The following is a 22,992-nucleotide window of genomic DNA, read 5'->3' as shown; positions in this document are numbered from 1 at the left end:
TTCAAAGAAATAATGCATTTTCACTATATAATCAATAGAGTCCCGCCCTTACACCAGAACCCCTGACCCTGGGGCCATGAATTTCATAATTTTGGAAGAGGCACTCTTGCTCATCATAACTATGTACTTAGTTACCTTATTTAATACCCAGGAGCAGAGAAGAAGATTTTCAAAGAAATAATGCACTTTCACTATATGATCTATATAGCCCCACCCTGGGGCCAGAACCCCTGACCCTGGGGCCATGAATTTCACAATTTTGAAAGAGGCACTCTTGCTCATCATAACTATGTACTTAGTTACTTTATTTAATACCCAGGAGCAGAGAAGAAGATTTTCAAAGAATAAATGCATTTTCACTATATAATCAATAGAGCCCCGCCCTTACACCAGAACCCCTGACCCTGGGGCCATGAATTTCACAATTTTGGAAGAGGCACTCTTGCTCTTCATAACTATGTACTTAATTACCTTATTTAATACCCAGGAGCAGAGAAGAAGATTTTCAAAGAAATAATGCACTTTCACTATATGATCTATATAAGCCCCACCCTGGGGCCAGAACCCCTGACCCTGGGGCCATGAATTTCACAATTTTGGTAGAGGGCTCAATGCTTATTACAATGATGCCAACAGTTTGACTGCTTGATGTCCAGGAGTAAAGAAGAAGATTTTTAAAGATTGCATTATTTTTGGTGGTTTTAGCCCCACCCCTCAGGCCCCAGGGGGGCAGGGACCATGAAATTCATAACTTTTGTTCCCCTTCACCCATAGATGCTATATGCCAAATTTGGTTGAAATTGGTTAAGCGGTTTCAGAGAAGAAGCTAAAAATGTTCAAATGTTAACGCATGACGCACGCCGACGGACGAGAACGGATAGCAATAGGTCACCTGAGTGACTCAGGTGACCTAAAAATAATTAATTGGCATCTTTCTCTCATGGTCAACTCTTTCTGTATAAGATATGAAATTGTTACACGGCCCCCCTAATAAAACTGAATGAGATATACATATAGTTCACAATAGTTACTGTAAAATCACACATTTTTGTGGGGTCAAATTTTTGAAGTTTGAGAAAAAAAAACTATTGGTTTGTGGGTCTGAATTTGATTTCATGGATGAAGGATTATTGAGTACTTATGCATATGACATTTTACATTTTGTGGGGGACAAGAATTTGAGGGTCTCTTCCTACCTTGAAAACAGCAAGAATTACACCCCACGAAAATTAGTTATTTCACAGTATTACCTACAGACACATAAATTAGCATTATGACCTCAAAGTTTAGAGAAGTCTTTTTTTTATTGTAAAGTATTTTTGTATAAAATTTGAAAATGATATACTGAAAACTGTGTGAATTATCAGACCACAACAAATGGACAGACATGCAGAGATACAAACAGACAGACATGTGAATCCTGTAGCACTCCTGCTTCACTGTTGTATTTATAATATTATATTATAACAGATTAAATTCATTATAACAAATTCAAAAAATTGATATAACAAATTTAATTTGTTGAGACAAATCAGACAATTCATTATATCAAATTCAAAATAATTTTTTGATAGGTCTTTTAAATGGGCTTCCATAGGATAATGTCAGTAGTCAGTACACAATAAATAACCAGATGCATCAACATTCATAAAAAAAACATAACTAACAAAGAGCTGTTACTAACATGCATGTGATGGTTTACAAGTAAGCCCAACACCTTTAATGAGGAAATTCCATTCAAATGTGATGGTTTACAAGTAAGCCCAATACCTTTAATGAGGAAATTCCATTTTCTTGGAATAAAAAGATGTCTGACATTTTTCATAATTTAATTAAATGACAAATCAAAATACATATTATATATTAAAATACTTATATAAATACCAAGGTCAGTAAATATTAACTAAATGTCAATAATTACCTTATTTTATCTTTATTATGTGATACCCATGATATGCTATCTTTTTTGAGTCATTATAATGTACTTGTAATGTTATAATCATCATGTTACAAAATAAAATTGTTTCCATTCACCCATCTTTAATATATTTTTGTGAGTGAAATATTGTAATTTATTACATTTACAACAGTGAAATACTGTAATTTATTTATTGAGTAAAAGTGATATTCTGACACAGTGTGAATGGATATCAAAATGGTATTCTCACAGTGTGAGAGAATATCAAAAGTGCAGCAAAACTCTCGATTTTCCTTCCCTTCTCGATGAACCATCCTGACAGAAACTAAAACTGCCAAAGTTTCTCCAAATATGTTGTTAAAAATCAATGTTTACAACGATTTTTAATCTCTCAATCACTTAGCTATGATGTCTCTAACCACTAAACTATGACATCACAGCCTATGACACTGTGTTAAGAAAAGACAGAGGCAGAGGGAAAATTAGAGAAAATGTAATAAACAGAAAATTCAATGTTTTGTAGATGAATATGATATGGAATTTATTTCACTCATGAGACAGGATTTTTTATTTTTTCACTCGTGCTTCGTACTCGTGAAAATATAAAAAAAAAATCTTGTCCCACTCATGAAATAAATTCCATATTCATCTACAAAACATTGAATATCCTCTATTTATTTATTGAATAAAAGTGATATTCTGTCACAGTGTGAAAGGATATCAGTGTTATATTCTGTCACAGTGTGACATAATATCAGAAGTGAGGCAAAACTTTTCCTTCCCTTCATGAAGAATGTTGTAACAAATGTTATAACAAATACTCCTTGGCCAAGCTGTTATAAAATAGACAGAGTAAATAAACCTTCATAATTGAGACTAAATCTGCCAAAGTTTATCCAGATATGTTGTTGAAATTCATGGTAATAACGTTTTCAATCTCATAATTGCTAAGCTATGATGTCTCAACCGTTAAACTATAATGTCACAGCCTATGACACTATATTAAGAAAAGACGGAGGCAAAGGTAAAATCAAAGAAAATGTAACAAGAAGCCCAAGGGCCTAGAATCATTCTTCTGATAAATTATACAACCTATTATTTCTATTCTAAGGTCTTAGTATACTATATATTTAGATAAAGCCCTGAAATTCCTAAAGTAGGTCAATGTGACCTACTTTTCTGTTAATGCACTCTGAGAACCTAAGATGCATCAACTGACAAAGTTTGACGATTCTAAACCTCTCAGTCACTGTGACCTACTTTTTGATAAATATGTTTTAATGCCCCAAGATGCATCAGCTTAAAAGGTTTAATGATTCTAAATCTCTCAGTGACCTTAAATATTTTGAAAAAAATTTAGCCATAAAATTCGGAAAAGTAGGTCATGGTAACCTACTTGTAAGTTGACACACCTGAAGGACCAATGATGCATAAACTGACAAGTTTTGATGATCATACACTTCAAAATGTCAAAGATATGCATCAAAATCAAACTGAAAATGAACACCTGCAAAATTCAAAATTCACTGACCTACTTTGGAGTCAACATGATATGAGGTCCTAAAATGCATCAACTGACAAGATTTGATGATCCTAGGCCTTATATCAGGCAAAATATTAAAGTTTGAACAAAACATAATTTTAGGTGACCTTGAGACCATGCCTTTAGCCCCAGGGTGATGCTTTGAACAATTTTTAATCTGCAACATATCCTCATCCTAATGCATAAGTTTGGTGATAATCTGCCCAGTGGTTCTTGAGAAGAAGATTTTTTAGCAACCACTACTTTTGTTATTATTTACCCTTAACACCCCTTGTTTAATGGTTACATCCCTTTTTTAGTATAAATAAGAGCAGGCAAGGATACTCTGTGACAAATTTGACAAAAATTGACCAAGGGTTTCTTGAGATATGGCCCATATTCCAAGAAGTTGAAGCACACGGCACAAATGGCCATAGCATTAGCTCTTTGAGCCTTTGGCTCAGAAGAGCTAGTAAACAGAAAATTCAATATTTTGTTGGTAGATGTGGAATTTATTTCACCTGTGAGACATGTTTTTTTTTTTTTTTATATTTTCACTCTTGCTTCCCACTCCTGAAAATTAAAAAAAAATCCTGTCCCCCTCATGAAATAAATTCCATATCAAACTACAAAACATTATATATCCTCTATGTACTTAATCTCAAAGTGGTATGCCATGGGAAGCTTTTGCAATAAATATGTAGAAACTCTTAATGAATTAGGGCAGGGTTTGGGGATCCCTGCATATTATTACACAGTTTACTAAAATATACATTAAATATCAGGTTACAGTTCTGTAATTATCATATCTCTTTCTTAGCCAAATAAAAATCACTGTAAAGGAGCAATAAACATATCATAACAAGATGAAAAAATAAATTCAATACAAACTGCACGAAAAGATCAGTCTGAGTATCTGGTTAAGACTGAATATAGGAGGAGTACTGATAGAATTCAGGCTTTGTCTAACCACACCTCATTTATAATTAGGGATGTCAATTTAGTCAATAATTCATATTCGAATATTCAATGAAAGTATTCGAATATATTCGAATATTCGATAAAATAAATAAAATCTGTTCTATTTTAAATATGCATCATGAAAGGTTAAGTGTAGGTATATATACTTATATTGGAAGTAAAATTGTATGAAGACTTTTGTAGGTGTACAATAAGAAATTTCATTTGACATTTGTCAATGTTTGAAATAAATAATTGATTTAAATGTAGAAAAGTATAATTTTAACAAATGAAACATGTGTATTTATAGTAGCTCTACACTGTATCTGAGAAACCAGTCGTTTACTAAAGGCAACGGTATACTGTTCAGATTTCAATACGTGCAATGAATTACAATTATCTGCCTAATAAGAGATATGATTATAATCTTTGATACAATGTAAGCAAATATTTCCATAGACAATTTTCCTAGATAATTAACTAATTTCCCGATAATGAATATAAAATTCAGGATTATGTACAACCCGAGATAATCAAGTAATTTACACATTTATTCTGAAATTAAGCCCTTTACAATATTAATTACAGACTAATTCTATCGGACATCCATTCAATGATCAATTAATTTATACCCTTCACGCCTTTTAAGACATTCTAAGATTTCATTTTGTTGTCCTCGATTCTAGATCCAATCATATCTAACTAAAAAAACTATGAATTTCAAAGTACGTTTTGTATTAAACATAAAGCATTATTGTGCAATTCTTTAACACCTATTCAAAACAAAATACATGTAATTTAGTAAATTTATAAGATAAGAAAGTAGTGAAAGAAATCAGGCGATCGAAATTGATCGCTAGTAAATTAAACAAGGATAATCCAAGCACTGTTCTAAATCAAAATTTATCAATCACAGTACTTCTTTTTATGAAATCTGAAAAAACGAATATTCGAATCTTAAATTCATATTCGAATATCAACTCATCGAATGAATATTCGAATATTCGTTGCCATCCCTATTTATAATAGAATATCACCCCAACAAGAGATTTATTTTTTAATCTGTCAATCTTAATACTTAAGGTATATAACACCGTATATGTTGTAAATAGCAGTGCAATGTAATATTCATATCATATACTGAATTAAATGAATCAATGTTTTTAGGTTGCTAACAGCTGGATAAAGAGACAACTATCATTTGTGTGTTTATCGTGTCAGCATGTAAGTGACAAATACTTGTCCCATTTCAAAGCCATAAACTGATTAATATGGATTTTTCAATGGAGAGTTTGAAATAAAGTTGCAGAGCTCCAATCCCTATTCAGGCGTTAACTTTACAATAAATCAATGCAGGGTTCGAAATTAGCTCATGTCCATAAGTTTGAGACTAGTGAAAATTGTGTCATACTATAAAAGTAAAATCCATGTAGCACTAGTCCGTACGGACTAGTGAAAATTCAGTCTTAGTATTTTTTCTCCATTGTTTTCTCTCAAATGAACACCTGTTTATAAGCACAAAAGTCTGCATTTTAGTCATTAAAACAATGTGTAAACAATAACTAGTGAACTTTGCGAGTATAAGCCTTTCAAAGATCAATGGGCAATTATGACAACAACAAAAAATTAAAACTGCAAGATTTTCACGAAAGGGTGGGCAATTGGTCATGGAGGGGTAGTATTGTTTAGTCGCCATGCATTATTTTATTGACTTTCACAAAATCATTTTTGATTTATTTAAAAGTAAATATATTGAAAATTTCCTCTGTGTTAAAGCTGTTTTTACAGCCTGCAACAGTAGACTTTCTCAAAATCGTCAGAGAAATCAACATGGGAATATCGTATCTTAATTAAGACAATACAAATTTAGTGTTGCAACACATCTACTTGTAAATGAGCATAGATGATTTATAATGTTACAAATACAATAAACATTATTAAAAAAAAATTACTTAATAAGACACTGATCACAGAGCTTTGTTACGGACATAATTAGGTTAGGGGTGAGACTAACACCAGCAATGCACAATAAAATGTCAATCAACCTTTTTTCCATTTTTTGTTCTCTCTCTCTCTCAATGATACAATTATAAAAATATGCATTCTTTGTTTTGTTTTTTTGACAATTTATGTAACTCTAAATATAAACATTTCGGAGGGGGGGGGGGGGTCTAAAATGTATATCACTGCTAAGTTTAAGTATTTTTTCTTTATTATGATTTAATAAAAAAAAAAGAAGATATTTTTGATACCTTGCGAATTTAATTTTTCTTTAGCTATGGGGGGGGGGGGGGGTGTGTTAAAGTCACAAAGTAGGAGTATCGGTATGTTATCATTATCATAAGACAGAAGGTGGACTAGTCAAATGCTTTACGGACTAGTGAAAATTGGAAGTCACTAGTTCGTACGGACTAGTGCTTACAAAAGTTAATTTTGAACCCTGTCAATGCAGTGTTTTTGTGCAACATATTGCCAGTTTAAGTACTTTGAAGTTATTTCTAAGTGCAAAAAGGTCATATTTAACTGACTTTCACGACAAAACAAGGTATTTGTCACCCTTGTTTCTCTTTACTATTTTACATGTAATTCTTTATCATAGTAGATATTTGAAATATACCTCATGAAAAAATGACATGACAATACTTTCAGGAGCATACCTCTTTAACACTTGATGAGATAACTTAAAGACATAAAACAGATCACCAACACTTTGTGAGAATGCAGCAGTAAATTTATTTTGTTGACTGCTTTCAACCAGAAACGGTCATCATCAGAACAATCAAGCATGTAAAATTATCTAGTGAAGTTAAAAAGTTAAAGTTAAAAATGTCGATGGCATCATTAATAGCACTATTAACAAAATAAAATCCAGAAGGTTTGGTACATTTGAGGATCTGCTTCAACAAGTGTTTTATACAAGATATAGTCAATTTACACTGTCTCTGAAGCTTTTTATGACTTGAGTAAGTAAATGAAATAATTGTATTTTATGATTAATAAAGTCCATAAATTCAGTGGATTGTTTTCCTTTGTTTTGTAATCCTTGTGGCAGTTCAGACTGCTTCAGTAGACATGTGACATCACAATGTAAGAATACAGAAGTGTTGTACATTTGAATGAGATAATCAGTGCTTAGACTTGAAATGAGATTATCAAATCATTTTTAAAATATATAAGTCTGAGGAAAATGAATGAAAACTTAATTGATTCTTTGGATTTATGCAAGTTTTCTCTTGTTTGAAGGTCAAAAACTTCAGAATGTAATGTAAAAATACATTTCTGGATTACCAGGTACTTTTTTGAAATATTCTTGACAATGTGAAACACATATGCCCTGGGGATCTCTGAGTTAATAAAAAATAAAATCTATAAAATCTATAATTTTATGTTTTTTATATGTGTCCTGACAAAAACTGAGACCATGCAGACGAAACATCTAATTTCAAATAGATTGGTGTCCCAGTTGCAAAGTGGAAAAATATTACTAAACTTGTCATCTTCATACCAAATACTTTTAACAAGGTTTTCATATTCAAATTTAATTATAAGATTTCAAATCCTGAATTTGTTAAAATTATCTAAGTGCAGGGTCATATCATATATACTATCACTAATCAATTTTTTTTTTTAACCCAAACATGATTTTTTAATGTTTCTCACACAAAATGCCTCCCTCTAAAATAGTAATGACTAGGGATGTCAACGAATAGTCGACTATTCGACTATCAGTCGAATGGACCGACGATCGAATAATGAAACGATATTCGAATATTGTTTTAACTAAATAAATGCAATAAATGAGTGATAGGTGAAATGGAATTCTCATTAAAAAAATTGAGAAACAGTCTTTCCTCATAGACAGCCGATAATTTTCCACAACAACAACAACAACAAAAAAAGGTACATTTTCCATGTACGTATAGAAAGTACAACAATTATAAGTGCTTCAATACTGCGAGATTTGCCTGTGTTGTTTTTGTAATAAATTACCAACCAATATAATGGGCTTTGTTTGTAAAATTATTAATTGGACTTGATCTTATACCATGTATCTTTTGTTATTTTAGTTTGCTCAAATGCAGATATAAACCTGTTTTGATACTTTGATAATTATTAAAACAATGCGCTTACATTTTAAACTGTTTGAGGACATTTTGATAGCCCCTCCCCCCTCCACTTGATTTCATAATAAGCTTTAAAAAATATCGGCTGGCAATTTTTCAATGCTTACTAAATAAAAAATGACTGCATGTACAGGCCGATTTATGAATTCTATTGAGGGAAATAATAAATTTTGGAGAATTAGGTTTCTAAATTTATTTAATAAAATCATGCTATCCACGCTTACGTTGCATTAATTTTGATGTTACATTTTAAATAGATTAAAGTAAAAAGGGTTTTGAGTATGTACCAGTGAAGTTTGAAATAAAATTTTATTTTCAGAAAATGTTCCGAATATTCGACTATCGTTCGAATAATGCAATCGAATGATCGACTAAGGAAAATAAATATTTTGACATCCCTAGTAATGACCAATTGAAATCCAATAGCCAAAATGAAATGACCTTGGATTTGGGTCAAGACACACCCTCTGGTTTCTGGTATTAAATGAACTACCTTTGTGCTAAGTCATCTAATGTTCATTCATTGCAAAACCAGACCAGAAAATTTCCAATTCCTGCAATATTTACCTTATTCAAAAGATGTTGTTTAAAGGTCAAAACACACCCTCGTGTTAAAAGCTAAAATTGATCAAAAATGAAATCCCTATGCTGTTCACCTGTAAAGTTATGGGCAAGGTTGAGTCGTAGACAGACAAAAAGCCATAGACTGATACCGAACAATACCTTGCTATTGCTGTGGTAAGTATGAGCTTCTTACAAAGTTGTGGAATCCACATTTTTAATTCTGGTACCAAGAACCTTTTCAAATGACATTTATTCAATTAAGACAATATAAGGCACCACAATACAAAATAAGAAATCTCCATGTTGATCATTTTAAAAGATCTGAGCAAGCTTAAAGCTGGAGAATAAACTTGAAGATGTGTAGAAACACAGAAGAGGGACAAATTAAATACAGTTGAACTTTGGTATCTCGAACATGGATATCTTGAATACCATGGATATGTCGAAATGATTGAGAAGTCCTAGCCATGTATATCTTAAGTATTTTCCATCAATATCTCGAACTCTCGGATATCTCTAAAAGTTATTTTTGGTCCCACATAGTTCGAGATAACAAGGTTTGACTGTACAATATTCACACATCTATGTGCTAAAACAGAGTCTCCACTATAAACTTACAAAACTACCATCAGTTTTAAAACAATTAACAGGATTGAAACATCTTTCAGGCCTATATTATTTAAATAAATCAGTATTACATAATACAAATTTGGGTTGTAAAACAAGAAATCAATACCAAATTGCTCCAATATGCCTTGCCTCTCTCTTCCATGGCTTACTTCAAACTACATACATTAAGAAAAGGAGTAGGCTTTGCAAATCCTAGTTTAAATGTCTACAGTCTAGGAGTAGGCATTGCAAACTCCTTAAACAAGCTGATTTTCTTACCTTGATCCAAAAACAACACTGGATATATCTTCTTGGAATTCAGAAGGGATTCTGAAACAAAGATTATTTACATTATCATTCCAGTAAAAAACAAAAGGCCCATGAAACATGTTGCTTAACTAAGCAGTTTGGTTAGAGATAAGCAATAACCAGTTCGATATTAAAAAGTTTAAATATATATTAATTGGTCCCACCCTAACTTAATGGATGATATGAACAAACTTGTTTCCATATTAATATGACTAATCATGGCCTTGTTGTTCTTGAGAATATTTTTAAACATATTTCCTTTATGTTCCTATAACATTGATCCCCTACTGTGGCCCCATCCTACCAACGGGGGTCCTGGTTTAAATAAACTTGAATCTGAATCTACACTAAGGGTGCAACGATAAACCGTTTGACGGTATATCGCTGTATAGGGTGAGTTAACCATGCATCGGACACATACCTTGCTTCGGACAACTTTAAGCAAATTAACTTTCATTGAACCCGAGTCTCCCCGTGTTTTTACTTGTTTTGGTCTTAAAGGTGAAGATTTAAACTTTTTAATGATGCCAATTTTTATTTTCATGTTGTGATAAAAATACCACAAGAATGGCCTTGAAATTACGTCATATTTTGCATCATCAAAGGGGAGTAACCAGAATTTTACAATTTTGCATTTTTTAGAGTTGTCGTTCTTTTAAATAGACGTCAACGGAACGGGTCGGACCTAGGTAAAATTTATCAAAGATTGATAATTTTAAAGAAATTTTTCAAAAATTTTACTTCAATGTTTGTATAATATTTTTTAGAGTTGTTTTTAACTAGCATGTTTATTTCACCGTACATCGGACACAAATTAACCATGCATCGGACACTTTCCGATGCATGGGTAATCACTTCCATTTTCATATAAAACCCAAATGACAGCTGTTTTTTACAGAAATGGAAGATAGAAACTCTTAATTTTAAGTGAAAATACAAATTATCGATATATGACGACTAGAAGTGACCTCAATTTATTTCTTTAATTAGATGATGATAACCCACACGACAAAGGCGCGAGTTGCCATATAACTAGCATTGTAAAGCCTTTCTAAGGCGATGTGATGCAACTAAAATCTCTTCACATTTGTGGATCGAAATAGTCATTCAATTTTAATTAGAAGATTAATTTTTAAATAAAAGATGGAAATGTTTCGATATCACTAAATTTAAAGCACCGAGATCAAGGTATGATATTTTTCTGGTTTAAATATCGTATGTCCGATGCATGGTGAATATTGTCCGATCCATGGTGAATTCTGACTTATTTTGAAAAAATTGGTTTTTAATGATATTTTTTCAATAAATAGGGCACGATTATGTCAAAAAATTATATTTTAACCACGTACTACATGTTAAGTTCCATTTTGATAATATTCGGTCTGTAGCTATATCGCTAGAACTTGTTGAAGTGCGAGGGTGTCCGATGCATGGTGAATTCACCCTATTTTTCTACGGTTCAATTCACGATACGCTAAACTGATATCGCGGTTCGGTTCAATCAGTCCAGAATTATCCGTTTTGTCCGTTTTATTTCCTTCTTTACTATTTCGAAATGGCTTCCGCGCAAAACGTGAGGTCGCCGATAACACATTTATGGCAGTTAAACTCATCTCTAGCATCTTACAGACCTCAGATTTAACATGGAGAAGGACTTAATGTGATTATAAGTTATAGATGTTAAGACAAATGATAAACCCTTTAGATCTGTAAACGTATTCTTTGGTAATACACGATATTCCATTATGTGTGTATTTTGATGAAAATTCGCTGTCTTGTTGACTAAAACGTATTAACACAAGAAATATGACAACTGGTTTTCTACGTAAATAAAAGGAATAAAAGAATGAATGTCTTCCTTTTTCATTCCAATTTAAAAGGAAGATTATTAGGAAAGGTCCCCGTAGTTCCCTGTAAATGTTCATCATTGGTTTAGAATGTTGTCACAACTTAAAGATCTACCTAACAATCCAATTCAAGTTAACAAAATGTTATTTTAATTATTATTAAAAAATATGAACATTTTGTATAACCCTGTCAAGTTTAAAAAAATGTGATGACAAACTTGAAAGACGATTTAACCTCAGTTGTCATGAATGCAGGTGGTTACGTTCCGATGACTTGTTCGACCCGCGTGGTTTTGACACAAATCCATGTTCGACCCGAGTGGTTTCGTTCCAAAGCAATTAATTAACAATTAATTGCTTCGGAACGAAATTAATTAAAACTTTCAAAAGTTTTACATTTTATTTTTTCTCTACAATTTTTTTTTATATTGACCACGTATATTTGTGTTAATTATCGTATGTAATTAAATTTGGAGAAACGTACATTGTTCAGACAGTGCATATGTGATCACGGTACATTTGAAGAAGTATTTGATTAATTTTTATGGAAAACTGTTCAAATATAATTCAAATTTATCAACATTCATGTTCCGCGATAGTAGAAAAAAATGTTAGGAAACCTGCATGTTGACTACACATACGGAAACAACTACATGTACCTTTTGACACGCACATCACTGAAGCCATACAATATACAGTTACCGGATATCCATTTGTTTACTGCACAGTGTATACCCCTGTACTCAGGTATTGACATGTAGGGATATATATAAGAGTAGGTCGAAACCACTTGGGTCGTAACCACGCGGGTCGAACACGGAATCGGAACGTAACCACCCGACACCGTTGTCATGTATCGTGATACGTATCGTATCGTGAACTGAATACCGTGATACGTATCGTATCGTGAGGTTAGTGTATCGTTGCACCCCTAATCTACACTATGTAATGAAGCTTTTAAAGAAGCTTCAACTTTTCTGGCTCAGTAGTTTTTGAGAGAAGATGCCATTTAATTTTCACCAATTCTAAATTATCTCCCCTTGAAAGAGGTGTGGTCCAGTGGATCTGCAGAAGATGAAAATGTGAAAAGATAATGACAACAACAACAACAAATTTTGATAAGAGAAGCTCACTTGAGCCTTTGGATCAGGTGAACTAACAAGAGGCCCATGGGTCACAATGTTCACCTGAGTAACTTTGGCCCTGCTTTTCTTCACCAGATTTTCCCTTTGTAATACTTATTGTGGCCCTACCCTATCCCCGGGGGTCATGATTTGAACAATTTAAAATCTACACTACCCAAGGATACTTCCTTGTAAGTTTAAGCTTTTATGACCCAGTGGTTCTTGAGAAGAAGATTTTTAAAGATTTTTCCTATGTATTTCAATGTAAAACTTTGATTCCCCATTGTGGCCCCACCCTACCCCCAGGGGTCATGATTTGAACAATTTAGAATCTACACTACCCCAGGATGCTTCCATGTAAGTTTCAGCTTTTCTGGCCCAGTGGTTCTTGAGAAGAAGATTTTTAAAGATTTTTTCCTACATATTTCAATGTAAAACTTTGATTCCCCATTGTGGCCCTACCCTACCCCCAGGGGTCATGATTTGAACAATTTAGAATCTACACTACCCCAGGATGCTTCCATGTTAGTTTCAGCTTTTCTGGCCCAGTGATATGTGATTTTACTTGATTTTATCTTGGAACCTTAATTGCCAATTGGCCAATGAGAAGTATATGACTTACTGAAGTTCACACATATCCTCCTTGAACATCTGCCAAAAAAAGGGGAAATTGAATATTAATTAAAATAAGTTGAGTAATAATTGTTAAAGAGAAACAATAAAAATTTATTTCTTTTTTTTCAATATAAGAGAATGTGATTATCAGTAATTAAGTTACTTCATCTAATAAACATATTTTATCATAGTGATACATGTACACAAATTCTTAAAATGAATGAATCTCTATCATTGCTTTCACACTATGAAGTGAATCCATTTTTGTTGATAACAATTCTTGATACAAACTTGGGTGACAAAGCATCATGCTCAACTGCTCGTTTTGCATTAGAAACATTCACGTTTTGCATTAGAAACATTCATTTCACATTACATGCAGGATAATTAATTGACAATTTTTAACAACCAGTCATTGCCATTTATTCATCAATTTACCCCCTACCCTTTAGTGTAATTGGATTTAATAGATCAGTATGCTTAGGTTTACATGTACTTGCACAAACTTTATTAACACATAATAATCTTAAAAACACACATAAACAATGATTCTTCAGTTTTATTCAAACACCTGCAATTTGATATAAATATATTATTATAACAGTAATTTGATCTGAAGAGCCATATCATGTCAAGTTGACAGGCGCTGGTCATCAGATCAAACGAGACGCGAAGCACCGAGTTTCATCTGATGATCCGCGCCTGTCAACGAGACGTGATACGGCTCCTCGGATCAAGTTACTGTTATAATGATATTAATATTTATTATATACCCCTTTACAACTAGCAAAATATAATAAAAGAAAACTTTTTGGATCAATTACATAACTTTTATCCATTAAACAATCCATTTTGTTAAGGAACTTTTTGATACACGAGAATAAAAACGTCATTTATCTGTGTACTATGTCTTCAGTTTCAGAGAGGGGTGATATGGATTCAGAAAACCACAGTGTGGTGATCCGGAACGTCGGATCACACCGTCATGTGATTGCATAAATTCAACTGTAAAACTGAGTGACAAACAGTTGGGTATATAATAAAACAAGAGGCCCAAGGGCCTTAACGGTCACCTGAGTATAATACAACAATTTAGAGGATCCCTAGAGTATAAAATGAACTGAAAGGTGAAGCTTTGTTGCCCAAAAGCAAGATAAATAGGGTGATCAGGATCAACAAAATAATTAGTCTAGTATTCATAAGCAGTTCATAAATTAGGTTAACAAACTATCAGTGCTTCTGTACTATTTTAATTCCTTGTTGTAATCTCTTACATTGGCCTTTCTTGGTCTTTAATGAACATTTCATAAAACAAGTTATTTTTGTCTCATTTTTATTTATCTATTTATTAAAAGTCTACCTGATCATTAGAACTATGAAAGTACTTTTTGTATAATACAATAAAAATTCTTGCATAATTCACTTATTCTATTAACCTTTCAACTACTTTATTTACAGTTATTAATCATCAAAAGTAAGTGGCAAAGGGGAATAACTCCTCTCAGTAGAATACATATTAATAGAGCCCAGGCAAGGACCAGAACACTTGACCAAATAGTCCAGATGTTCAAAAATCTGGTAAAAATACCCTTCCTTATTAAAACTTTTACTCTTTTTGCCTCTGATATGCCCAGGTGCAGAGAAGATGTTTAAAGAAATAATGCATTTTTACTACAGATTCACTATATTATCAATAGAGCCCCCCCCCCCCCCCCCAAGAAACACCAGAGCCTCTGACCCTGGGACCAGAAGTTTGCTCATCATAAGTAATCACTTTGTTTATCTGCTTAACACTAAGGAGCAGACAGGATTATTTAATAGAATTAATGCATTTTCACTATATTGTCAAGAGCCCCACCCTTAAACCAGCACATCTAACCCAGGGGTCATGCAATTCACTACTCTGGAAAAGCACTCTTGTTCAGCATAACTATACATTTAGCTTCTTTGCTTTTTAACCAGAAGCAGAAAAGAATATTTTAAATGAAATTTGCTTTTTCACTATATAATCAATAGAGCCCCCCCCCCTTCTTTTCACCAGAACCCTTGACCCTGGGGCCATGAAATTCACAATTTTGGAAGAGGTATCCTTGCATGTCATAACAATGTACATAGTTTGTTTAAAAAATACCCAGGGGCAGAGAAATAGATTTTCAAAGAAATAATTCACCTTTACTATAGGATCTATATAGCCCCGCCTTAGCACCAGAATCCCTGTCCCTGGGGCCTTGAATTTCACAATTTTGGAAGAGGCATCCTTGCTTATCATAACTATATACATTGTACTTAGTTTGTTTAAATAATACAAAGGAGCAGAAAAAAAGATTTTTAAAGAATTAATGTATTTTCACTATATAAAACATAGAGCCCCGTCCTAGCACCGGAACCCCTGACCCTGGGGCCATGAATTTCACAATTTTGGTAGAGTCACTCTTGCTTATCATAACTATGTATTTAATTTGTTTCAATAATACCCAGGAGTAGAGAAGAAGATTTTCAAAGAAATAATGCACTTTCACTATATGTTCTATATAGCCCCGCCCTAACACCAGAACCCCTGACCCTGGGGCTATGAATTTCACAATTTTGGTAGAGTCACTCTTGCTTATCATAACTATGTATTCAATTTGTTTCAATAATAAGCAGGAGTAGAGAAGAAGATTTTCAAAGAAATAATGCACTTTCACTATATGTTCTATATAGCCCCGCCCTAACACCAGAACCCCTGACCCTGGGGCCATGAATTTCACAATTTTGGTAGAGTCACTCTTGCTTATCATAACTATGTATTCAATTTGTTTCAATAATACCCAGGAGTAGAGAAGAAGATTTTCAAAGAAATAATGCACTTTCACTATATGATCTATATAGCCCCGCCCTAGCACCAGAACCCCTGACCCTGGGGCCATGAATTTCACAATTTTGGTAGAGGGCTCAATGCTTATTACAATCATGCCAACAGTTTGACTGCTTGATGTCCAGGAGTAAAGAAGAAGATTTTTAAAGATTGCATTAATTTTGATGGTTTTTGGCCCCACCCCTCAGGCCCCAGGGGGGCAGGGGCCACGAATTTCACAATTTTTGTTCCCCTTCACCCATAGATGCTATATGCCAAAATTGGTTGAAATTGGTTCACTGGTTCCAGAGAAGAAGCTGAAAATGTTCAAAAGTTTACGACCGACGAATGACGGACGACGACGGACGAAAAGAGATAGCAATAGGTCACCTGAGTGACTCAGGTGACCTAATAAAACAAAATTTTTATATCATTGTGTATTACTGACATTTCCAAGGTTATGTTAGATAGCCATACATGCCTGATTCTTTTTGATTGTCTTACCTCTGGTTTCAGTGATGTGAGAGGTAGGCGTATTGCACGCTTCAGCAAGGAATACAGTCCAGAGTATATAATGCTAAGGATTTCTTCAGTTAAAGTTTCATTTGAGAGTTCTTTAAATTGTTCATGGTTCACTGGTTTGCCTTCCATTGAAGACACAATCACTGAAAATTAAGATGGATAAAATTACTTGAATGCTTACTTATAAAATGATCGAATTTTCAGGTTTACACAAAGCTGAAAAGTCAACTTTCCTGACCTGACCTTTTGCATTCTGCACTCTAAGAATTTCAACTATCAAGAAATGACTTAAGAGAGGGAAAGCCTCACTCCCTTGGTTTTGCTTCTCCATTCCATCTGCTTTTGACAATCACTTTTATCACTGGGATATTACTTTCCCAGTTTCAAAGGATCAACTTTTCACATGTGCTTATTTTAATATGAAAATGCATATGATTTTTTTATACTATGACGTTATGTGCAATGTTGGTGCCATTTCACAATTTTAGTTCCAGACCTATTAATGATTTCAAATCAATGATCGCAGCTATGTTAAGGCTGTCCGAAGGCTTAATATGCATTAGATATATACTATTTTATTTCGAGCTATGTTTTGATTTCAATTTGTACTCTTTGTATACATACACCATTTATTTGTAAAGAGAGTTGAATAAGGTATTATAAAAAAGCATTTCTGTGATGTCACATGACTGTGTTGGATCACGTGATGGACACTTATAAATTTTCTTAAATGTCGCACAAAAATCGCATCGGCACAAGTGAAAAACAAAATAATTGTGAACGGCTTGTTACATAAATCAATTAAACGTATTCTTGAGTATATATAAAGTGCTGGGGGCAAGTCTGAATTTTATTTCTTAAGAAAATATTTCACGAGAAATTCAACTTACCCACATACAAGGGGTCATTTTCCACTCTTCATCGCAATTTATACAAAATGGGATAAATCAAATACAATCCCCCAGCAAAATTCAGTTAGAGGACATATTTTTCTAGTAGATTCGCACGGAATATCTTCAATTATTAATCCTTATTATTCACTTGTGCCAGTCTACGATCCACGATTTATAAATTCTCACTCTGTCTACAGACGTGTAAGGGGGAGCGTTTCACATTTTTTTTGTAATTGTTGGAATACGTACATGTTAGACAAGAAAAAGGAATAACGATATTATACTGCAAATATTCACCATCAAGACAGCCTTAAAACAACAATCCAGACACATGAATTAAACATCAACATAAAAAATTCTACGTGTGATGTGAAAGAAATGTAAAAGTTATGACACTTTCCCCGTTATGCCTGCTCAAAAATGCAGTGACTTGACGTCATATGCCATTATGACGTCGTATCTAGGTAGTTCAGAGAAGTTACTGCGGCTGGTACACTGTGACATTCTTCGGACAGCCTTATCCTAGCCGCGATTTCAAAACGATACTCACAGTATAGGTGGTTTTGGTATGAATCAATAGGTTTTGAATAGAACTACCAGATTCCAGTCAGAAAATAACATTTAAATAGATTTCATGCAAAATATAAAATTTTACAGCACAAATCAAAGATATTTTAAGCGTGTAACGCATTACATTTTCAATCAAGGATCGCACATTTTACTTGCATAGAGTGTTCAAAAATGAATCTACAGTTCTTATTTTTCTCACTAAACAAGAACAATCCATGTTGTTTGTGATGTGCGTGGTTAACAATTTTGCATTCAATGGTGGCAAGAAAAAGAAAGCGATAGTTTTTACAGAAAAGGAATCCATAACGCAAATAATTAAAAAGTGCATATGAATATAAATTAAATTTACTTAATTACAGGAAACTTTAGATAAAAACAAATTATATGAAAATATGTGCTTTTCTTATAGATTTGAATTATTTTTTAAATTAAGGTTGATATCAAACTGCATGCTTTGTAGAGAATAAAGGAGTTACAAAAGTTCAACAAAAATATCCAGAGTCTAAAATGACGTGCAAAAATAAGATTCAGTCTTTTTTTTTTCGAGGGGTTTAATTCTATTTTTTTTTTATCGATTACAAAATTAATTATATGTTCTTAATGTGCTAATCCAAATGGTCAGAATGAATGTCAAATTGATGAATTAACTCAATTAATTAATAAATATATTTCGCAACATTTTAGAGGTTCAACATATTTATCAACTTATCAAGTAGATGTTCTTGACACATAATTCTATTTGCTTCAACGTAATGCGTTTAAGAGTGGTTTGAGTAAAACAATCTTGATGATTATCATACACATATGGAAAGTGCCCTCTTTGTTCATTTGTTTAATTACAAGTAGTTAATGATTTTTTACTCATATTTCAAGTACAAAGAGATAGCAACAGGACATCTGTCATGCTAGTAGCACTATTAGAAGCTCTACGTCAATACTTCCGTAGCGCCACCAAAGTGTAACGTTAAACGTCACCAACATCGTGCGTAACGTCTCTCTGATCTAAGCAGTGATCATCAGATCTATATGGTTAAATGTTCTTTAAGACAAATACTTGCATTGCAGAATTTTCCCAACTGTTTGCTTTTCACATTTTCCCAGCGGTTTGATGAGGAGGCTAATTTCTGGCGGCACACGGCCTCCATAAAACGGGGTCCTATCGGATTGGACACTCCCCCCTGAACCAGTGACTTGTATTATAGACATCTTCAGTTAGAGAGCTGTTCTAAATCAGTCTACCATATTTAACATTTAGCTTGGTTATTTTCTCCTAAAAAAAAATAATAAAATGGTTAAACTAGATAGCTGTCACCAGATCTTTGAATTCGGTCAGGTGCTTGTCTATTTGTCGGAAGTAAATATGGGTGAAACGATAGTGGCTAAATCGTACAATGTAATTTCCATCCGCATTTTTTAAAAGTAAAACTAAAGTAAGAAAAAGTCTCCATCATTGTCATATCAATCATTTTTCAAAAGAAAGATAAAGTTTATCGCCTAGTTAAAATGCAAATGAGAAATACAAAATAAAAACTTGAAAAATAATACACAATCACAGGGGAGGATCCAGGATTTCTTCTTATTTTGTTGTTGTTGTTGCTGCTGTTGTTGTGTTGCAAACATCTTTTTAAAAAAAAATATCCCGACCGACTGACTAAAAACGACCAGACTCAGAACTTTTTTTAACCTCCAGAAAGTAATTATTTTTTATGCATTCCGCGAAAAAATTCCGGAAAATAGATTTTGAAAATTGAACATTGATGTTGAAATTTTCTGAGAAGATTTTTTTTTGTTTTTTGGTTACCTACCTACTGACCCAATTTTTTTTATCCTGATTCGGGAGAGGGCAAACACACATTATTTTAAAGTTGGCCTCAGTCGAATTATTTTTAACAAAATTCTTCTCATTTTTGCATAATGTTCAATGTAAAATACATGTAGGCCTAATGTAAAAAAAAAAAAAAATAAAAAAAATAAAAAAGAGTGTAAACAACAACGCGTTAAATAAAAATCTTTTTATCCCCAAACAATCATCTATAAAATCTTGTAGATGATTATGTTTTCGTTAAATTAAGGAGGAGAGCTACACAATTAAGAAATTTATTTCACGAATCTTTAAGACATCTCTTTGAACGTATAGATTAAGCATGTATAGGTAGTGACTGTTCCTTCGCCAAACGCCCGACACTAAAAGTAAAATTCGGATAAAACCTTAGTGTGTCACGATGGCACTACAAAGATCTCTCACTGCAACGGTCGTCAGCGCCATGCAGAGGTCAAAAACTTAAGCAGGTGACTTCGCTATAAGAGTGAAAAAATTCTCGAATGGGATGTTGAGCAACATACAATCATGCAATCAATCGACTTCATAGATAGTTGCTCCTTCCATTAAAAAATGGAAACTGATGAAAAAAAATGCTGTGGCACCTGTTCATAGGGCTCAGGCGGGGTGTGACCGTTCGATAGGGGATGCTTACTCCTTTTAAGCACCTGATCCCATGCACCTATTTTGTTTCCAGACGTCCGTTCACATCTAGATCATTCTAAAATATCATATTTATTGATTGATTTATTACAAATTGAACTTTAAATACACCATTTAAACTTGGGCGTGTTGGGAACGTAGCGGAACGACAACTCTGGATGGAGTTATTAGTCCCCTACCGGTGAAACCGGAGGGGACTATAGGTTTCCTCTGAGTCTGTCCGTCCGTCTGTCTGTCTGTCTGTCCGTCTGTCCCTCTGTCTGTCTGTCAGTCTGTCCCACTTGGTTTTCCGCACTTTTCTTCTAAACGCTTGCAGATATTGAGCTGATTTTTGGTATGTAAGTGTATCTTGATGAGTTACAGATCAAGTTTGCATTTCGTTCCGCTTCATTGATTTTTGACGGAATTACGGCCTTTTTCAATTTCTAGGGGTTTTCCGCAATTTTCTTCTAAACGCTTTCAGATATTGAGCTGATTTTTGGTATGTGGCTTTACCTTGATTAGTTATAGATCAAGTTTGCATTTCGACCCGCTTCATTGATTTTTGACGGAATTATTTAACGGGAACCAGATTACACTTGCCGGTAGGGGACTAGTATTGCTAATGCAATACTCTCAGAATGCTTGTTTCTAGTCAGTTTGGTCGTAGATGTGATTCTCATAACAAAGAAATGGGTGTTTACCAATGACATTTTACCCTTTAATATACACGAGCGCGTTTGTGAAGTGGTTTTTGAATGACTAGTACCCAAACCTGTCTTAGCTGTCATCATCAAATGATGCGTTTTGTTAGCTTTTCTAAATAATGTTTTAATTTCCGTGATTTTTTCCCTTGCACTGGAACGTACCTTTACGTCTCGACGCAAAAGTGCAAACAAATTCAATTTCGAATTTTTCACCTTAAATTTCCACACATTTCTGCATTTCTACGCATTAACTCTGCCTAAACTAGGTGTTGGTGTATAAATTGACTGTTGTTTGATCAAGCTATTGCACTGGGGGATTATTTGTGATTACATTCAGTGACTGACTGATGAATGTTTGAACGATCTTATTTGCCTTGTCGTTTGTGATGAAATTAGGAAAGAGGTAGTGATAAAAATGTCCTTAAAAAATCTCTTCAATGTTTGCTATACTTAGCTAATGGAGTTTTCCGGATTTTTATGGAGACATTAAAATTCTTGTCGCTTGTGTTTTACTTTTTCATTTTAAAATTCCAAAAGAGAATTATTTTTAAAAAAAAAAAAAAAAACTTTTTTGGAGCATGAATATTCTCAAGATAATATACAATTTACCTTGAGTTCCACGTTTTTTTTTTAGAGGAGGATATATTAATATTTAAAATACAAAGTATATGATAGAAATTACAATAAAATTACTGTGTTTTATTTATATGCGCATCGATCGTCCATTGTTAATGACCGATGCAGTCAAAGGAGCCCTCACCCGCCCACCCATACTACCCACAGTTCTCTGCGTCTCCGCTTTTGGTATAAACGAACTCTGGCGTAAGTTTGCCCACCCACCCCCTCCCCAATCCCTTTCATTTGTGTTCTTAATACCTATCCACAAGATATATTTAAAAGTAATTTGTTTTTATATTACTGTCAGAATACATAATTTTCATTTGAATCTTTCCAGTGTTTTAAATATGTTACAAGAAAATATAGCCAATTTACTGTGCCATCAATGGTAAGAAAATTTTAAAAATTCAATGTGAAACAGACTATCACTCTCACCAATACTCTCTTCTGAACTAGAGAAAAAAATAAGTGTATATCTATATTCACTTTATACACAGGCTGTAAATAAAACATCTTTTAAAACGAAAAGAAATTAGGCAAAATGTGTCTACATACAAATGAAGAAGAAAATACTCAGTCATTGTTTAACAGTTATTCAATGTCGAATAAACTTTGGTTATCTGTTGCTAAACAAACAAGCTCCTCCATACGTTTGAGATAATTGTGTATTCAGACATTATTGTCAAGGTGATTAAAGGATCTCCACCCCCGGATAAACAAGACTCGTTTACCCCCCTCACGTAAACAGACACTTCGGTCCTGGGGAGATTATGTGACAATCCACACTTTTAAT

General features: G+C 33.4%; 1 protein-coding gene across 1 annotated transcript in view; it reads right to left on the bottom strand.

The window, feature by feature from the left end:
• LOC133196418 (COMM domain-containing protein 5-like) overlaps positions 1-19,753 on the bottom strand; it is a 44,802-nt gene extending 25,049 nt beyond the window's left edge. Inside the window, exons 1-4 of the mRNA XM_061332311.1 lie at positions 19,472-19,753; positions 16,933-17,093; positions 13,600-13,628; positions 9,977-10,027 (exon numbers count right to left, since the gene is read on the bottom strand). Of these exons, the coding sequence (XP_061188295.1) occupies positions 9,977-10,027; positions 13,600-13,628; positions 16,933-17,093; positions 19,472-19,619 (389 nt within the window). The 5' untranslated portion in view covers positions 19,620-19,753. The remainder of the gene's footprint in view (positions 1-9,976; positions 10,028-13,599; positions 13,629-16,932; positions 17,094-19,471) is intronic.
• Positions 19,754-22,992: the final 3,239 nt, after the last annotated feature.

The sequence above is a fragment of the Saccostrea echinata genome, unplaced genomic scaffold (genome assembly GCF_033153115.1).
Source record: "Saccostrea echinata isolate AGI-Se365-2 ecotype Australia unplaced genomic scaffold, CSIRO_AGI_Sech_v1 ptg000030l, whole genome shotgun sequence".
Taxonomy (NCBI): Eukaryota; Metazoa; Mollusca; class Bivalvia; order Ostreida; family Ostreidae; genus Saccostrea; species Saccostrea echinata.
This window is presented reverse-complemented; position numbering and strand designations above follow the sequence as displayed.